At 40.5% G+C, this 20,196-nt stretch overlaps 1 protein-coding gene across 7 annotated transcripts in view; it reads left to right on the top strand.

Moving 5' to 3' along the window:
* SLC4A10 (solute carrier family 4 member 10) overlaps window positions 1–16,024 on the top strand; it is a 240,109-nt gene extending 224,085 nt beyond the window's left edge. For 5 of the 7 annotated variants that reach the window (XM_059704268.1, XM_059704266.1, XM_059704272.1 and 2 more), the window contains 3 exons: window positions 3,050–3,117; window positions 7,473–7,589; window positions 13,959–16,024. In XM_059704268.1, the coding sequence (XP_059560251.1) occupies window positions 3,050–3,117; window positions 7,473–7,589; window positions 13,959–14,025 (252 nt within the window). In that variant the 3' untranslated portion in view covers window positions 14,026–16,024. Of the gene's footprint in view, window positions 1–3,049; window positions 3,118–7,472; window positions 7,590–8,416; window positions 8,456–13,958 lie in introns of all 7 variants that reach the window. The other 2 variants (XM_059704270.1, XM_059704269.1) reach the window with 2 other exon arrangements.
* Window positions 16,025–20,196: the final 4,172 nt, after the last annotated feature.

The raw sequence follows: 20,196 nt of genomic DNA, 5'->3' as shown, positions 1-20,196 counted from the left end.
TCTTGGTTTTCTGCTGCCAGGTCACCTAAACATTGATGGCACTGTTCTTCTCTTAGCTTTTTTGAACTTTACTCATTTATTAATCCAGGGGTCATCAAACTACGGCCCGCGGGCCACATGCAAATACAAATATTGTATTTGTTCCCATTTTGTTTTTTTACTTCAAAATAAGATATGTGCAGTGTGCATAGGAATTTGTTCAGTTTTTTTTAAACTATAGTCTGGCCCTCCAACGGTCTCAGGGACAGTGAACTGGCCCTCTGTTTAAAAAGTTTGCGGACCCCTGTATTAATCCTTTCTACCTGGCTTTTTGAGATTTTATTCTGAGTTGGTCAAGAAAGATACTATATACCAAGCTTACCTTTCAGTGGATAATAATTGCATTTTGGAAATAATTGCATTTTGCTTGTATCTTGGTTTTACTTAAATAGCATTTGGAATCACTGAATGTTTCCTCTTTATGTTCATCCCTATTCATTTAGGTAACCTTTTCTATAGAAAAAGAAATAACCACATCTATCTGAAAGGATACATATGCTCTGTTCTTGGCCTCAAGGATGTGCACATAAATTAACATGACATGTATATTATGTTCCATGTATAGTGACTAACCTATTTTCAAGATATGCCTCAACCTAGACTACAGATTTGCTCTGCTCAGATGCTTAAATGTGTAATTTAAAACAAATGGTACTATCTATTTACCATAAATTAATTCTAATAGCACTACCAAATGCCAAGGGGACTAGGCATAATACACAAGTAATAAAGAACATATGATGGTTCTTAAAGAAAATCTTTCCTTAAAGAACAACAGCAAAAGAGAATAGAGTTGATTTCTGCAATGCAAAGGGGTAACAGACACATACCATTGGTATCACAGAGTAGAAATGTAGCATAGGGCTTGGGGGGCGGGGCACTGATAAGCAGAGAGACAGCAGAACTCAGGCACTCCCCTGGCCTCTCCATTGTTCCACAGCCTAAGCCTGGGCATAGATATTCTGTACGCAACATGGCCAAGGTCCCAGCAAAGGAGCCTGCCTTGGTCTGCAGGTTGGATGTGGAAGCAAGTACTATAAGAGTTAAAATGAGACATGCCTAGCCCTGACCGGTTTGGCTCAGTGGATAGAGCATCAGCCTGGGGACTGAAGGGTCTGGGTTCAATTCCAGTCAAGGGCATGTACCTTGGTTGCGGGCATATCCCCAGTAGGGGGTGTGTGGGAGGCAGCTGATTGATGTTTCTAACTCTCCCTCTTTCTTCCTCTCTGTAAAAAAATCAATAAAATATATTTTTAAAAAAGATGTTTAAAAAAATGAGACATGCCTATATTATATTATATTATATTATATTATATTATATTATATTATATTATATTATATTATATTATATTAATTTTCATGGGTTAGTTGAAGAGACTCTAGCAAACACTGTTTCTTTAAGTCTTTAAGTAACAAGAAATATGGCTAGCGGTCTTCAGACTAGGCAACATGCAAGTTGAGGGCCAAGGTCAGCAATACAGAAGTTGCAAGAACAGCTTTGCATGCCAAGTATAATGACATCAACCAAAGGTCATATCTCTCTGGAAGCCAATTTAAATCAGCCAAGCTACTGCTAAGCTACTGAAAGAGGGAAGGCAATGAGCCTCCAGGTTATTCCCATTTTCTCTTTTCAGTTCCCATTTGGTCAGGGAGCTGCCTAGCTCTTCATCTTTATACAACTTAAAATTCCATTTTTGGACTTTAAGACAATAATTCTAAGATTTTTTAATGGCCCCAAATAGTTCTCTGAACTTGAGCATTGCTAATTGACCCTTTGGAAACAAATGCATTAAACTGGAACTATAATCTACAGATAACTAAATTTCTTTTTTGCTGTATGGAAAGAAGTTGATGATAACATTATTGCAAACTAAAGCAGGATATTTCTGTATGGTAACAAGATTATCTTTATCCCAGATATATAGTTTTAAAATGTTATATCTGAAGAAATAACTATATAAAGCAGTTCCACCCTTTTGGAAGGGTGGGATATTGTCATTATAAGAAGAAACCTGAAGCATAAAGCAAAGGCCTAAGATGCATCCCTAAGTGGAAAACACATCTGTGTTTTGGTCTATACAAGAAGATATCTTTTACTATCTTTTTCCAAGTCTCTCCAGTATCTCCTAATAATGGTTCTCAAAGTGTGGTCCTCAGAACAGCATAATCAGTGTCCCCTGGAAACTCATTAGAGATGTAAATTTTGGGGCCCTACTTCAGACCTATTGAATCTGAAAGTGGGGCCCAGCAATATGTATTTGTAACAAGGCCTTTCCATTACTCTAATGTAAGCTAAAGTTTGAGAACCACTGCTCTAAATACACCCCTCATTCCCTTCTAATAGAGCATTCTGGGAATATAATTTCAACTTTACAACAATGAAAATGATTATATAGGGTGTCCCAAAATTCAAGCAATTCAATTCAATTGCAAATCTTGCGTGAATTTTTGGGACACCCTATATTACTCATACTTTTGTCCTTGTAAAATTTAGGTTGTTTTGTTTGTTTGTTAATACTCAGTGGAGGATTTTTCCCCCCATTGATTTTTAGAGAATGTAGGAGGGAGGGGAAGAGATAGAGAGAGAAACATCAATGTGAGAGAGACACATTGATAGGTTGCCTCCTGCACACTCCCTGAGCCTGCAACTGTGGTACATGCCCTTTACCAGAATTGAACCCATAACCCTTCAGTCCTCAGGCCAACACTCTAACCACAGAGCAAACCAGGGGCAGATTGATTTTTAAAAAAATCTGCTTGGAAGTTAACATGAAAGAGACTGTTGTTAGCATTGAAATTACTTTGTGATATGAGACTCTCATTAATTACTTGTGTTCTTGGTAGCCGATGCTTTCTTCATTGAAAGGACCTGTGCTAGCATTAATGAGTGCAAACAGAGTGGAAGGTCCTGGGGTTAATGAGATAGTGAAACATTAATCTGTGTTTCTTCTTCAATGTAAAAGGGAGACTCATCAGGTTCACTTTATATATTTTACATTTATCTTTCCAGGAAGAACAAAGTATGCTAGCTATGGAAGATGAGGGTACAGTACAACTCCCATTGGAAGGGCATTACAGGTAAGATAGAAAGGTGAAAACAGACAATTGGAGAAATGGCACATTTCGTTATATGCTCTACTTAAAAATTCTGTACTACATGGATTCCTATAGAGGTTTGCTGAAGTTGCATTAGAGTAGAAAGAACTGAAGCTAGGAATTAGATTACTTTGTCCCACTAGTAAGTTTTGTCACTAATAGCTATGTGACTGTGCCCAAGTAGCTTAAAATGAAGGGGGGCAGGGAACTACTGTTTGAAGTCTTTTCTTCTCATATTTTTAATTGATATGAAAGCTCTCTTTCGTATCCTCTGAAAGTAGCATCTGGAGACAAGTCAAGATTCAATTCTGAGATAAATGAGCTAGGTATTCACTAAATTGATCACAGCTAAATGTTTGAACTCTGTGAGATTATCCCTAAAGGCACTTCCAAAGAGGTAATCTATTTCCTAAGTTAAAGGAAATTTTACCAGTCATTTTAGGAAATATTTATGTAACTCTCTAAAATATGCTAATTGTCTTTATGCACAAAGATATAGCAAAAGAAAGCAAACTCCTATAAATTATAATAAAAATTTTGAAAGTATCTGGCTAAAAAATTCTATATATGGTCTCAAAGTACTTAGGAATAATATAAGGCAATGCCGTAAAAAAGCAGAAGAGACTTTTCTCTGAGGAGGAAATTTGTCGTAGTGTTAAAAAAAGAGTCTTCTAGATCTTCAGGGTATTACTGTAAAATCATATTTCCTAGATTTAAAACATATATAATTTTGTACCACTTAAGCACAGGCACGAGCATAGAAAGTGCTTTATCTTTTTAAAAACAATATTTAAGTTTTAAAGTCCTGTTGATTATTTAGTTGAGTCAGCATATTCTCAAGTGTATTCTATAGAAACCTAGTTTCAGATGATACCACTTTCAAAAGGATTATGTGGTTAAATTTTGGAAAATGTCCCATACCGTACCCCAGTTTGTAAATTCACAAAGCACATTGGCATATTCAGAAATCTAAATAGTACTGCATTAAAAAAAAGTTCAACGGTTTAACCCAGCATTTTCCAAACTTATTTGTTCACAAAACTGTCACATATCTTAAAAAACTTGTACTCCACATGACACTCTTTAGGGAATTACTTGATTTTATGCTTTGAGTTCCCGAAGGCTAGGTGAATTAGAGGAATTAATGAATACATGTCTAGATTAGGCAAGGAAAGGGGCCTATGAGACCCAAGGTGTTGCTCTAGACCAGTGATGGCGAACCTATGACACGCGTGTCAGAGGTGACACGCGAACTCATTTTTTTTGGTTGATTTTTTTTTTGTTAAATGGCATTTAAATATATAAAATAAATATCAAAAATATAAGTCTTTGTTTTACTATGGTTGCAAATATCAAAAAATTTCTATATGTGACACGGCACCAGAGTTAAGTTAGGGTTTTTCAAAATGCTGACACTCCGAGCTCAAAAGGTTCGCCATCACTGCTCTAGACCCTTAGTGTTTCTCTTAAAAATTGTATTTGTTGCCCTCTTGTGAAAACTAGCAATGAGAGCCATGTGAGGTCAGGCTAGGATTTTATTTCTCTCTCTTTCTTTTCCTCCTTCCTTCCTTCCTTCCTTCCTTCCTTCCTTCCTTCCTTCCTTCCTTCCTTCCTTCCTTCCTCCCTCCCTCCCTCCCTTCCTCCTCCTCCTCCTCCTCCTCCTCCTCCTCCTCCTCCTCCTCCTCCTCCTCCTCCTCCTCCTCCTCCTCCTCCTCCTCCTTCTTCTTCTTCTTCTTCTTCTTCTTCTTCTTCTTCTTCTTCTTCTTCTTCTTTTTCTTCTTCTTCTTCTTCTTCTTCTTCTTCTTCTTCTTCTTCTTCTTCTTCTTCTTCTTCTTCTTTCTCTCTCTCTCTCTCTCTCTCTCTCTCTCTCTCTCTCTCTCTCTCTCTCTCCCTCCCTCCTTCCCTCCCTCCTCTCTTTCTTTCTTTCCTTTCTTTTTCACAGCAGAGAATCTTTTTTACATGTAGTGAGAAGAGCGCTATTTTCTCAATCAATGAAACTTTCCTTGACTTGGTCTATGATTTGTCTCTGCTGCATTTTGCTTGTGTTTCTAGCCGTGGGAATGTTTTGGAACATTATGGATGTCACCTATAATTGGTGCCATTTAAAAATGCAAACAAAAAAAATACCCAGCCTGGTATAAGTGCTGATATTACAAGCTCCCCAAGCCACTGGGAAAGAACCCAGCCAAATACACAGGATGCCTTCATTTATTTAACAGACTAGAGCAGTGGTGGCGAACCTATGACACGCGTGTCACAGGTGACATGCGAGCTCATTTTTTTGGTTGATTTTTCTTTGTTAAATGGCATTTAAATATATGAAATAAATATCAAATATATAAGTCTTTGTTTTACTATGGTTGCAAATATAAAAAAATTTCTATATGTGACACGGCACCAGAGTTAAGTTAGGGTTTTTCAAAATGCTGACACGCCGAGCTCAAAAGGTTTGCTATCACTGGATTAGAGGCCTGGTGCACAAATTCATGCACCAGTGGGGTCCCTCGGCCTGGCCTGTGAGATCAGGTCAAAAACAGCTCTCTGACATACCCCAAAGGGTCCCGGATTGTGAGAGGGTGCAAGCCAGGCCCAGGGACCCCACTGGTGAACAATCAGGGCTGGGAAGGTACGCGGGAGTTTGGCCAGCCAGAGAGGGACTGCAGGAGGGCTCAAGGGCATGTCCGGCCCATCTTGCTCAGTCCTGATTGGCTGAACACCAGCAGCAAGATAACGTACCAGTCGGAGCGTCTGCCCCTTGGTGGTCACGTCATAGTGAGCAGTTGAGCAGCCTTAGCATATCATTAGTATTGGTTGAACGGATGACCAGACACTTAAAGTATTAAGCTTTTATTATATAGGATATTTGTTGAGTAAGTATGAAGTGCCAGGCTCTGTCTGGGGGAACAGCAGTGGGGCAATGGTCAAGAATTCTCCATAAAGCTTATATTCAAGTAGACTAGAGGTAGGGGGAGACAGAAAATAAACATACCAACAAATATAATACTACTAGAGGCCTGGTGCACGAAATTCGTGCACTGGGTGGGGGTTCCTCAGCCTGGCCTGCACCCTCTCCAATCCTGGACCCCTTGGGGGATGTCCACCTGCCGGTTTAGGCCCAATCCTGCTACCCGAAACTGGCAGTCGAACATCCCTCTCGCAATCTGAGACCACTGGCTCCTAATTGCTTGCCTGCCTAGCTGCCTATTGGCCCCTAACCACTCTACCTGCCTACCTGATTGCCCCAAACTGCCTCTGCTTGCTGGCCTGATCACCCCCTACCTGGTCCCCTGCCAGCCTGGTCGCCCCCTAACTGTCCCCATGCCAGCCTGGTTGCCCCCTAACTGCTCTCCTGCCAGCCTGCCTGATCACCCCTAACCACTCTGCCTGCCTGCCTGATCACCCCCTAATTGCCCCCCTGCTGGCCTGGTTGCCCCCTAACTGCTCCCTGCTGGCCTGGTCGCCCCTAACTGCCCCCATGCCAACCTGATCACCCCTAACTACCTCTGCCTCGGCTCCTGCCACTGTGGCTTTGTCTGGAAGGAAGACAGACATCTGGAAGATGTCGGCTTGACCCGGTCTAATTAGCATATTACCCTTTTATTAGTATAGATACTATTTCAGATAATGAAAAGTACAATAAAAACAAAAAGTGAAAAAAAGAGGAATGAGGGTGCTTTGAGGGGATAAAAATAGAAATTTTAAATAGAATAGTCAGCAAAGGCCTGTCTGAGTAGGTGGCATTTGAACAAAGGAGGGAAAGGTTTGTACCATGTGAAGGAACATTGCAGGCAGAGGAAAGAGCAGGTACAAGGTGTGAGGCAGCAACAAGCCTTATGGTGATTCAGAACAGTCAGGAAGCCATTGCATATGGTTAGAGAGAAAGGAGCAGGGGAGTAAGAGCAGGAGATGAAGCAGGAATGTGAAGGTGGGAACAGAGCCTAATAGTCCATCTACTTGCCTTTTACTCTGAGTGAGTGGGAGTAACTGTAGAGTCTAAGCAGAGAGTGAAGTGGGTCTGCTGTGCTACAAATATTAGGGGAAGAGTCTAGGCAGTGAACATGCAGCACCTGATCTCTATCTTTTTAAATAAATTTGGAAAACAGTAGCCAAAACCAGTTTCTCTGTAACTAGAATATATTGTCTAGATTTTTATTTTTCATAAATGTTTTAATTGAGAAAACTATTCAATACTTTTTAATTTTTAATTATCAAAAGAAATATACACACACACACACACACACACACAGGCATACTATTGTCCTATATTTGTTTCTATCACTAAATATCTTCAATTGCTTATTTATTGTTTATTATTTCATTTTGGGTAAACTATCTAGAGATGATCCATCTGTGATCAATATTTCTGATGAAATGTCAAAGACTGCCTTGTGGAGAAACCTTCTGATTACTGCCGATAACTCAAAAGAAAAGGAGTCAAGCTTTCCTTCTAAAAGGTTTGAATTCTAATATAATATTAATTTATACTGATCCCAGCTATTGACATGAATCCAATAGCAAAAGTATAATAGTTTTTCATCAAATTTAGATGTAAAGTATTTCAGAAAATTATTTTGAAAAGTGGGTAGAAATTGTAATTATCGTATTAGTTGGTATTGTTTTTATCTCCCTTTCAAATTAAAAGTTCACTCCAAAACTATGACAGTGGGGAGTAATGGTGCTATAAATGGGTCCCAATGCATGACATCTTTGGACATTCATTTTGGCCTAGTCTTTTACAGTAAGATTTAATTTTTTTTCCCTTATCACCCACTTCCCAGGAACCCTGTCGATGTCTGACCACATTTTGCACTCCCCCATGTCCTTTCAAAAACTCATGTGAAACATAAAATGGTGATTTTGTATTTAGCATATTTCCAGTCTCCTACTCAACCCCTTGAAAATGTTCTCTAACCTCCTTACCCCCAAACTTTCAGCTCCAGAAAGTTCTATTCACTCTTACTTATCCATGAAAGCATTACAAACAACTCCTGTAGTTGTGGATGATAGTTTTGAATGCATGCTGGGGGAAGAGTGTGTCCTTAAATAACAAGAGTCATCATAGGATTTCCAACTAAATTTTCCAGAATTTACAAATAAGATATTCAAACCATCAGCCTACTTAGATGCTGATCAAAATAAAAATCTCTGTTATGCTAATATATCTTCTTATTAAAGAGTGATTGAGGGATTTGGGACCATGTTAAATTATTAAGTTCCTTTATTTTTATGACCTTAAATTAACTATTTCTACTTAATTTTTATATTACGTTTTTGTCATAAGCTCCCCTTCCTAATCACTCTAGAAGCTGATTCCCCAAAGGTAAGACCCTCTCCCTCAAACTTACTCCTTAATTGTATTTCCTTATGTTAAATGGTGTCTTCTAGAAAGCTGGTCAGCCTATGTTCTCTGTGTGAGTTTTGGGGAGGCAAAAGGCATGCAGAGTCGTGGGCTTAGATCCAATATCAGACTGCATGTGGCATTCCTATGACGACTCAGCTCTTTAAAAGGGTTTGAAACTTGAGTAAACATCTCCCCCACATGATTTATACAAATGCTTCATATATAAATCAACAAATATCATAGAACTGTATTTAGTAATGTTTCCATTTCTATATTGGAAAAAGAAAATGTATCCCTTGCATTAAGAGATTGCAAAGCTGGGCTCTTCCATTTATGCACCACCATGCTTCCAAACCTGCAAGCTTTATCTGGCTTCAAGAGAAATATTTGGAAACATGGGCTAGAAAAAGAGGCTACATTAGACTTAGGGAGTACCTCTTGTTGCTGGTTTTTGTCACCCCAAAATGGCATGCTGCTTCAGTGTCATCTCTGTTCTCAACAGCATAAACAAGAAAAACAAATGTGTAAGAGTTCACCCCAGAAAGCTGGGATCTCTCTCTCTCTCTCTCTCTCTCTCTCTCTCCCCCTCCCTCCTTCCCTCCCCACCTCACCCCCTCTCCTCAGTCAACTACCCAACGCTTACTCCAAAGGAGGTTAATATAAATTACTCAATAGACTCTCTCAAAGCATCTGGTTGATGCTTCCTGTCTTTTAACTGGACTTTAAAGTCTCCATGTATTTCTTTGCTTGGCTCAAGCAGAGGTCATGTTTTATTCTAAAACATGCTTAATCATCCTTTCCCAAAGACCCCTGCTATAGTCTGATAGAGTCATTCTCACAGCAACACAGTTTTGCTAGAAGTCTTGAAAGAAAATCAGAGTTATGAGAGGGGTGATTTCTCAAACCCTTAAAATATGTGCCTGTGGACTCTAATATTAAAAATATGGCATTTCTCTGATTTATAAAAAAAATTGAACTCAAAGTTTATGGGTTCAAAATAAATGCCAGATATGGGAATATATGGAGAATTTGAGACACTTGAACTTATAGATGGCTTTTCTTCCTGTAGTATACGAATCCATTAGTGCAAACTCTGTCTCTGCTTTTCTTTGGTTCAAGCAAAAGTTGTTGTTGTTGTTTTTTTTTGTGTGTGTGTGATTTTAATCCTCACCCAGTTTTAGAGAGAGGAAGGGAAAAAGAGAGAAACATCGATGTAAGAAGAAACAGAGATTAGTTGCCTCCTGTATGTGCCCCTACCACGGATCAAACCTGAAACCTAGGTATGTGCCCTGACCGGGAATGGAACCCGCAACCTTTGGGTGTACAGACGATGCTCCAACCAACTGAGCTACCTGGCCAGGGCCAAGCAAACATTTTTATGATAGTTTAGGTACTCCTTAAAGTAAGTAGTAAAGTCAAGTAATGTTTTTCACTAGAAAAGCCTAGTTGTTTTAAAAATATGTATGTAGATTATTTCAGACACGAGATTAACTCTAGTGACCAATGTAATGTGTCTTAAGCAGGTCCAGTTTTAAATAGGCCGTAATTTATATTTTGATATATCCACTTGTTCTTTATTCTTTGAATATATATTCCAACTAGCATGAGAATCTATTGTGGAATGAAAGTTTACCCAGTTTTCTTGTTTGTTTTTTTAACCTTTATATGTAATAAAATCTGTATAATTCCATGTGATTAAATATCTCTCAGTTAGTGGTTAATGTCTTTCATCTTCATAACAATGGAAACTGAGAAAGAGTGTGGCTTCCAGAAATCCTAAAACCACCAATACTAATAACAGCAATATCCTCCCCAAACCACTACTTTCTCTTTGTATCTGTTGGAGCATTAAAGTATGATGACCAGAAACTATGAAAATTTTGTGCCTACTAGATTATCCATTGGCAAAAACAAGGCCTAAAGACCAGATTACCAGCCCTAGCCTGTTTCACTCAGTGGATAGAGCGTTGATCTGCGGACTGAAGGGTCAAGGGTTCGATTCTAGTCAAGGGCATATACCTGGGTTGCAGGCTTGATCCCCACTGGGGGCCCTGCAGTGCAGGAGGCAGCTGACCAATGATTCTCTCTCATCATTGATGTTTCTATCTCCCCCTCTCCCTTCCTCCATCAAATCAATAAAAATATTTATATTTTTTAAAAAGACCAGATTACCAGGGTCTGTATCTCTTGAGACCTAAACTGGCTCCTCCATCCCCCATCCCTGGTTATCCTTGCCTAACAGAAGAGCCTAGATACCCTTTGTTAGTGGAATTTGGAATAGCAGTTATGTTTTCTCCATTATTTCATTCACTTTTTATTGACAAGAAATTTTATTCAGTGTAACTGAAAGGTCCTCTGGAAGAAGTTCCTAGGAGCTAACTGGAATTCAACCACCCCTGTGGGATGTCTAACTTGACCTAGTTCAGTGGTGCTGTTCACACATGGGACAAGCTCCCCTCAGCTCATTGAGTGGATTGTGGACACAGGTTTCATTGCATAGAATAGCTGAGCAGCGGCCGTGCTTTATAAACCGACACCAAGCTGGATGTTCCTTGGGAAGGTTCCTGGGAAAAGCAGGTTTGCCCTGGTGGCAGAGGCGAGGCCAGCCGTGGGCAAACGACGGCCCGCGGGCCGGATCCGGCCCGTTTGAAATGAATAAAACTAAAAACAAAAAAAAGACCGTACCCTTTTATGTAATGATGTTTACTTTGAATTTATATTAGTTCACACAAACACTCCATCCATGCTTTTGTTCCGGCCCTCCGGTCCAGTTTAAGAACCCACTGTGGCCCTCGAGTCAAAAAGTTTGCCCACCCCTGGGCTAGGCTCTGCGACCACCCTTCCTGCTCCCCTGTGTGTCATGGCCCCACTCCCACCACCTTCTTCTTTCTTGCTCTGATTTCCTAGGTCCTGTCATGACTGTTGGTAAATGTTGTTTATTTTCTGTTTTGGTGTCATTGAAAAATAACAGTTTCAAGATTGCTTAGCAGCGTGGATGTAGTGGGTCAAGTTGTTTTCTCTCTTGAAATTTTACTTTCTTTTATTTTAAATTGTAACTCCTCAAGGGAAGGGACACTGTCTCATTCATTTTCTAGCCATTGGTCTTTTCAGAGTACTATACAATATGATCTATATCTATATATTACGTTAAACATGTAATATGTGTTATATATATGGCATGTAATAGACATGCAATGTATTTTTATTGTAATAGTACATAATAGATATGACATATATGTAATATAGTTAATAAATATATACACTCTATTACAATGAAAGTTTATAATTGATGGCAATGAGAAAATCAGTGTAACAAGGAACAGAGTAATAGCCATACAGTAAGACAATTTAATTTTCTATTTTTTATAGATATTTTGAGGTGGTTATAAAACTTCTGCTGCATAGCGTGCTGAAATCTAATCCAAAAACCACTGATTTAGAGTTTTAAAATCCTGAACCGTAATTGGTTGTTTTGTAACCGAACAACCAGTATGATCAAAGTAGCACATCAGGAGGAAGCGGGTCTGGAACCACGGTGACATCCTGAGTCTCTTTTTTCCACTCTTGGTGACTAAGAGTGCACGAGGCTTTTGCTCATTTATCAAAAGCACATGGAGCAGGGCTCTGTGCACTTAGAAACTGTGCGCAGATGGAGGCCCGTGTGTCTCTGTCCCCGAAATCTCCGGCAGATAGGATCTGTCCTCCCATCTTTCAAAAGACAGGCGTTCACTGGCGTTGGGAATACCAGCCTCAGAATCCTGGCATTCAAGCTACAGGAGAGCTTTGTCATCCAGGTCAAACCAATTCACAGATGAGGAAACAGGTTCCAGAAAAGTTAAACAACTAGCCAAGGTCATACAGCTCATGCTCAGCTCCCAGGAACAGGATGTAATTTTCTGTTCCAAGCGCAGGGCTTTCTTCCCTGCCCCAGCTGCCCCTTCTCATTGGCTTTGTTTGGCTGAAGAGACGGGGAGTCAGGTAGAGCCCCAGGAAAAGTTTATTTGGAAAGTAGGGTAGCAGACACTTGTCATATGAAAGGAACTTAAAGTGGAGGAAAGTGAGTCATTTAGATAGAGCAGTTAAAAATACAGAGTTAAGGCTCTCAACACATCATGCGCACACTGTCATCTCTTCTCATGAAAGGAGAAAAGAAAAGTGAGAAGAGTTGCTTTGCTCTGACCTGCAAGAAGCGTGCGCTGAGAAGTGTGGCAGGCATAAACCCGGGTGCCATAGACACTCGCTCACACCAGCTCTCAGCACTGGCAGCGTGCCACCGATGGCAGAAGCTCCGGCACTTCTTACCTGATGGTGCCGGGTGGTGGTGACAACTGAGAAAGGCTGTTTCTAGCTTGAAATGGAGGAAAAACAATTTAAAAAACACACTCTTAGAATATATCTAAGTTATTGACCATTGTAAAAGCTGCACAGGAGACCCCATAGAATAAAGGGTTTTAACTGTCACTTTAATCCTTGGAAAAGAGTTATTAAAACCAAGGATTAAAACCAGCAACTATTGTATAAATTTATATTAAGGGCTAACATGAACAGTAACAATGTCTGGGTTTTTCCAGCTCAGGCCTCAGAGGCCGGCCAGCTGTGGGCTGCCCTCCATGTCAGCAGCAGGGAGGGTCACAGAGCAGCTCAGATACGGAGGGAAGTAGTGGGGAGGAGCACCTGCCCTTTGGGAAGCATATGCTCTCAGTGTGAGCTTCGAGCATGTGAGCACATTGTTGGAAGTTTCCACAAAAACTGTCAGTCTGAGAATAGGAAAAATGTACATCAGAAAAATATTGAGGAAAAAGAAGACAAAATGGGAGAGTCACATTACCAGCTTGCCCATTAATGAAATTAACTACGGAATAGCTAAAATAGAAGGCACTTGGGAATGAATTTATTCTGGACCGAGTGAGGTGGAACATTGTTTCTGGGATGGACAGGGTCTGTCTGTTAAGAGACGGCACGGATGTCCGGAGGGCAGTGTGCGGGGTGGCCACCTCCTTCCAGACCTACTGACCAGGACAGGGTTCTCACTGAGATGCAGGATCCAGTCCATGCACAGAGGACGGGCCACTTGCAGCAGAGCCCGGAAATACCTTCTGGGACATCTCGTTTGTGTCATTTACAGTGTCAGTGCTATCTTTAGATGGCCATAACTGGTATTTTCAGTAATCATCGGTGATTCATTTTCCCAAATGAAAACCACGGTATTAATCCTGCATGCTTTTGAAACTGTTTTTAAAATGTCTGGTCTTTGCTGTCTGTGTTTTGAATTTCCCCCTTTTTTGCAGTTCTTGGTTTCTATCTCACTGAGTACGGAGGATTTTAATTGTTGCTATCTGTCTGTGTGTGCTCCCAGCACGAGAGCGCAATGCCTAAGGGTCCTTGTGGCGCTTCGGGGCGATGGGTTTTGTGTCTGAGCAAGCAGATCTCACAGTAGCCATGCTGAATTGCAGTAATAAATTTCTCCTTTTCCCCCCTGTAGCAGTGAAAGCCGAAAAGAGAAGAAAGCTGACTCACAGAAAGGTGTTGACAGGGAGACTTGTCTATGACTTGATCTTCAATTTATTTTTTACAAATCTATGAGAAGAGTGCCACAATTATTAATAAAACTGCTTTGACCATGTATTGTAAATTCTGTCTCTCATCCTAAATCCACCTTCATACTGTAAGTAGTGCAATACTTGTTTCTTTTTGTGTTTAAACTTCTGAGCAGTGAGATACACTTGTGAGCATATACAATAGCTACTGAAGAACCTCTGCATTCCTTGCTGTGTGTTAGGCATTTGTAAACACTGGATTCTCATTGCCAGTTTTATGAGAGCAATCGCTTTCTTAAAGAGATAAGTCATATTTACCTAGTTTGTATTTTCCTACTGTAGTGACCTGAGGATACCTGGTAATTTCATTGAGAAGAATTTTGAAAGGTAGTCTTACTTCTTATTTTGTATTAGTGACTTATTTCACAATAACCAGTTTAAAAATTTAGTTGGAAAGCATTTTTTAACAATTGAATTTATGCACTTCCTTGATTTAATATGATAAATTTAATAGTTAAGAATTTATATGTAGCTAAAACTTAAATTTGAAAAAAAATATGTAGAAACCTATTCACAACTTGTTTAAAAGAATCAGACACTAATGCAAAGAGTCAAGTAGTATTTGCTTAAAATTCAAGTTGTGATTATATGATCAAATACTAGGCTTGTATGAAATGCTTTAGAAAAACTTTGTAAGTTTTGTGAGATTTTCAAAAGAACCTTTATGGGAAATATGCTGTTAAATTTCTCTCCCGTTGACAATGAATATTTTCCAAATAAATCTATTATATACAAACTCGTGGAATACCAATGGTGAGTCATTGTACATGAAATTCCACTTCTGTACAGTTCTCTGCTGCTAAAGGTCATGTACTGCTTAAAGCTGCTTCTGAATCATGTTCTAATGTTAGACTGACAGGTCTCTGTTTTTCTACAAAGCTCTTTTCCACTTTTTAATTAAATGCATGTTGTAGAAAAATAATCTTTTAAATGAAATTTTCAGATTCTGTTTGAAAAGCTTCTGTAGATATTTCAGTTCATATGAAATCATCTTTACTAAGCTTATATAAAAGGAAGAAAAGTTGAGAATTTTTGAGCATTACTAAGAATACAGTATTTTTTGTTTGTTTTAGATGAATTGTGAAGTTAACAAAAACCAAATCATGTAGTTCTCTTGTTTCCCAAGAATGATCAGTGATCTTCAGTGTCCAATTTGATAATCATTCAGAGCCCTGTTGCTTTTCCAAACTATTCATTGCATATTCTGTGTATAAGTGCACATGAAAAGTGAGGGGGGAAAGCTCTTGTGATTAAGCTTCTAAAGGGTAAAAAAATCACCAATAACAAAGCCTTCATTAGGTTCAACATTTTGATGCCTTCTGAAAAATTCCCCTCAGAATCTTTTAAGGAGCCATTTCTTTTATGGAACATAGGCCTAAAAAATATAAGAAGAATATGCAGTGAACAAAGTCTGTGTTTATAAATGCCAAGGAAAAAAATACAGAAACTTTCCATTCTCAATGTGTTGCCTTTGTATATTTTGTAATACAGATACTACATTATAAACATTCCCTTTGCTTTATGATTTAGACCAGCAGTCAGTCCCATAAGCAGCCTACTAGTGTTTTCATATATGAATAACTGTTCTGTTAAGAATGATCGTAGTGAATTAAAACCGTCACATGGTCACCTATTTGAATAAGCAGTCATATCCAATGAAATTCTGTATTTCTGAGTATTTTTATAGTCATTTTGTTCTTGTGTGAATTTTAATGATATCCTTATGTTAATCCTACTATTTTGAAATCATATAAAATATAAGAAAAATGTAGTGTTATATATTTCTTCCTAATTTCAGATTCCTGGTCAAAATTAGTGAATATCTTGACTGTAACTTATTGCAAAGTTTAAGTAAAGTGTAAATGTGACTAGGATATTGTGTTTTTCACAACTAAGAAATGTTATGTGGAAATAAATATTTATCCTAACTAATTTTCTTGCACATTTTAAATTGTGATTCAAGTGTCTTTTCTTTTTTCCCCTTAGTGTTAATCAGTAAATCAATGTTTGATCAGAATATTTAAATTTAGAAACCTTCATGTAAAGAAAACTTGGTGAAGTAGACATTTCAAGAGTATTAATACAATTTGAACTTTATGAACAGAATATTTTGAGAGGTATATTAGAATGTATGTGTTCATTTTTCCAAAGAGCAGGAACTTGGGTATATAGCATTACTCATACCCAAAATGTTTCAAGGTCATTAGCAGGATTTCTTATTATTGGAACACCTTAGACTTCTGTTTTCACTCTCAGTGGCAAAAGGATTTCCTCCCTGTTTGTTACAATAGGTCAGGTGGGACCTTATTCATTTGTAGCCATAATTGCATTCAGAATTGTAATGTATGGATTAATACTTTTCTCATGACCCTTGAGTTTACTTTGTAATTGCTACCATTTAACAGCTTTTGATATTGGGAAGTTTTGTTTCCTAAATATAATCTAAATAAATCCTTGCAGTTTAAATCCTTAGCCTGATAAAAACTTTCCACTGACAAGCCAGAGCAACCTGTATTTCAACATGATCTCTAAGATCTTATAGAATTTTTCTTGGCTCTTAAAAGAGTGCCGCTTATTTTTTTTTCTTACCTGCATTGACCTGTTTCTTTAGACATATAGCTATAACATAATGTGATATACAATAAGTTGGTAGTATGATTAAAGCAGTGAATAATTCAAGGGTGGAACTACTTGGAGTAGGGCAGAGTTTGAAGAAAATGTTAGATAAGAGGTAGCATATGAATTAGGATGGATATGGGAAAGAAAACCTACTCCAAGAACTGCAAAGATTCTCAAATACATGTCCATATTGAAATAAAAAATAATTAAAGTATGTGTGATAACTAGCCAACAAGCAGCCTGATATGGTGGAGTGTTAGGAGGGGAGTGGAGACCGTGAGAAAAGGTGGAAACACAGTTGAAAACATTATAAGTGGTGTTAACTTCTGTATTAGAATATTTGAGTTTGGAGTAATGGTGATACATGAATTTTTGGAAGATTTGTTTGGCCACAGAGTAGAGAGCATTGTGGGAGAAAAGTGGAATCACTTCCTTAGGGATGCTGCTCCCAGGATGGTTCTCCAAGGCTCAAACCAAACTCTGTGAGTGGTCTATAAACTTCTATTAAGACTGCATCCAAATAGACTGAAGTGTACTCCCTGGGTACTTAGTAAGTCACTCCAGATATAATAGCTATATTATAAATCCTTTTATGTAGAGCATTCCTTTAGATAATGTGTTTGAGTTCTACTTGGAAATAAATGTTTTGAAAAACATGATATCATCCTGGCTGGTTTGGCTCAGTAGATAGTGCGTTGGCCTATGGACTGAAGAGTCCCAGGTTTGATTCCAGTCAAAGGCACATGCCCAGGTTGTGGGCTCGATCCCCAGTGGGGGGGTGGGGTGTGAGCAGGAGGCAGCCAATCAGTGATTCTCTCTCTCATCATTGATACTTCTCTCTCTCTCTCTCTCTCTCTCTCTCTCTCTCTTCCTCTCTGAAATCAATAAAAATATATTTTAAAAAAAGAAAAGCATGATATCACAGTAATCCTGAGACTGTTGAAGAAATCTCAGTGTAGTACAAAATTCAGCCAGTGGCTGTTCATCTGGGCCTAGAGGCCACCTGCTCCCACCCATCCTTTAATCCTCTTCATTACATCCATTTTTACCATGGACTCAGCTTTGTATCTACATAGTCTTGTCATCAGATGTGGGTGTAGTCATAGATGTCTGCCATGTAACTTACTTCTGCCATTTATTTATAAGCTCCCTGAAGGCAGGAATAGTGTTTATCTCTCCTTTGTAACTCTCCAGAGCCTAGTTCTGTGTTCTGCTCTTTATCCATCCAGCAAAGGCCGTGGACAGAATTATAAGTAAAATGTATCAGAAGATGCTATTGCTCAATTTACTAAGAATGATTAAAGATCCAAAAAAGATTCTCACTCACATATTAATTTTGGAACAAAAAGAAATGCTTATTTAAAAAAAATTATTTTTATTGAGTTTATTTATTTCAGACAGGAAGGGAGAGGGAGAGAGAGATGGAAACATCAATGATGAGAGAGAATCATTGATAGGCGGCCTCCTGCATGCCCCACACTGGGAATTGAGCCCGCAACACGGGCATATGCCCTGACTGGGAATTGAACCAGTGACCTCCAGGTTCATAAGTCAACACTCAACCACTGAGCCACGCCTGTCAGGCAAGAAATGCTTATTTTTGAAGTGTATCTAGCACCTGTGGACACACAATGCTCAAGTGAAAATCTTAACAATCTATGCTGTCATCAAACTAGGAGAAGAAGCTAAATAGTTGTGACTAGGAGGTAGAAAAAAGGGAAAGCAAAGTGCCAGGGATAGATATAATGCCATAATATATAAGTAATCAGCAGGTGTTTTTGCACTTCTTTCATATTCAGAAACTGAGGTTCAAAGAGGCTAAGCAATGGTCTTTAAAATGTGTTTCTCACTGTGGGAGGTGGTTCTGAGATAACCCATGTCTATGTAACCTCAGCTGCAGTATCCTGAATCTCCAGCAGAAGGTGAGCTTTGGGTGCCTTCCTCATTTAACAGGGCACTCACTCAAGCTCATGCAACCAGACTCAGGTTAAGATGTGTAATGTTCCTTCTCAGTTATATTATACTAGAGGCCCGGTGCACAAAAATTTGTGCACTGGGGGGGGGGGGAGGGGGAGGTCCCTCAGCCCAGCCTGTGCCCTCTTGCAGTCTGGTACACCTCAGGACATAACGACCTGCTGGCTTAGGCCTGCTCCCGGGTGGCAGAGGGCAGGCCTAATCCCTAGGTGCTGCTCCTGGTCGGGATCAGAGCAGGGCCAATTGGGGAGTTGGGGCGCCACCCCCTGTCATGCACAGAGCAGGGCGGATCAGGAGGTTGCGATGCCACCCTCAGTCACGCTCAGGGTAGGGCTGGTTGGGGGGTTGGGGCACCGTCCCCTGTCACACTCAAGGCAGGGATGATGGAGAGGTTGCGGCGCCACCCCCTGTCACGCACAGAGCAGGGCCAATCAGGGGGGTTGGGGCTCTGTACCCTGTCACACACAGAGCAGGGCCCATCAGGGGGTTGAGGAGCTCCCCTGTCACTCACAGAGTAGGGCCGGTAGGGGAGTTGGGGCACCGCCCCCTGTCACACACAGAGCAGGGCGGATCAGGGGGTTTGGGCGCCGCCACTGTCACACTCAGGGCAGGGCTGATGGGGAGGTTATGGCTCTACCCCATCACACACAGGGCAGGGCCCGTGGGGTGGGGGCGTTGGGACGCCACACCCTGTCACACACAGAGCCACAGGATGATCAGGGGGTTGGGGAACTCCCCCCCTATCAGGCACAGAGCAGGGCTGATCAGGGGGTTGGGGTGCCTTCCCCTGTCAGGAACAGAGCAGGGCCAATAGGGAGGTTGTGGCCCCGCCCCCTGTCACACACAGAGCTGCAGGGCGATCAGGGGTTTTGGGCGCTGCCCCCTGTCATGCTGATCCCGGTGCCAGGAGGCCTCGCAGCTCCGCTGATCCTGGTCCTGGGAGGCATATTACCCTTTTACTATATAGATTAGAGGCCTGGTGCATGGGTGGGGCCGGCTGGTTTGCCCTGAAGGGTGTCCTGGATCAGGGTGGGGGTCCCCACTAGGGTGCCTGGCCAGCCTGGATGAGGGGATGATGGCTGTTTTCAGCTGGTCACACACCCTTCAGGGTGGGGGTCCCCACGGGGGTGCCTGGCCAGTCTGGGTGAGGGGCTGAGGGCTGTTTTCAGGCTGGGACTGAAGCTCCCAACTGCTCCTTTTTTTCCTTTTTCTTTTTTTATTCTGAGCCAGCTTTAGCTCTGAGGCTCCAGCTCTTAGGCCTCTGCTCCTGAAAGCAGGTATCTGGTTTGTTTAGGTTCTACAATCGAAACTCTGTATCAACTCCAGGTCTGAGATCCCAGCTAGCTGAAAGCTGTTTTCTGGCGTTTTGTTTACCTTCTATTTTTGTTACTATGTTTCAAACTGCAGGCTCAGAGGCCGGCAGCTGCAGGCGGGGAACGTTCAATCCTCCGTCACTGAAGCAAGCAAGCCTCATATTAGTTTCAAGCTGCCTGGCTGCCGCTGCCATCTTGGCTGTCAGTTAATTTGCAT

The sequence above is a fragment of the Myotis daubentonii genome, chromosome 7, assembly GCF_963259705.1.
Source record: "Myotis daubentonii chromosome 7, mMyoDau2.1, whole genome shotgun sequence".
Taxonomy (NCBI): Eukaryota; Metazoa; Chordata; class Mammalia; order Chiroptera; family Vespertilionidae; genus Myotis; species Myotis daubentonii.
Note: the sequence above shows the minus strand (reverse complement) of the source record. Positions and strands in the feature narration are given on the sequence as shown.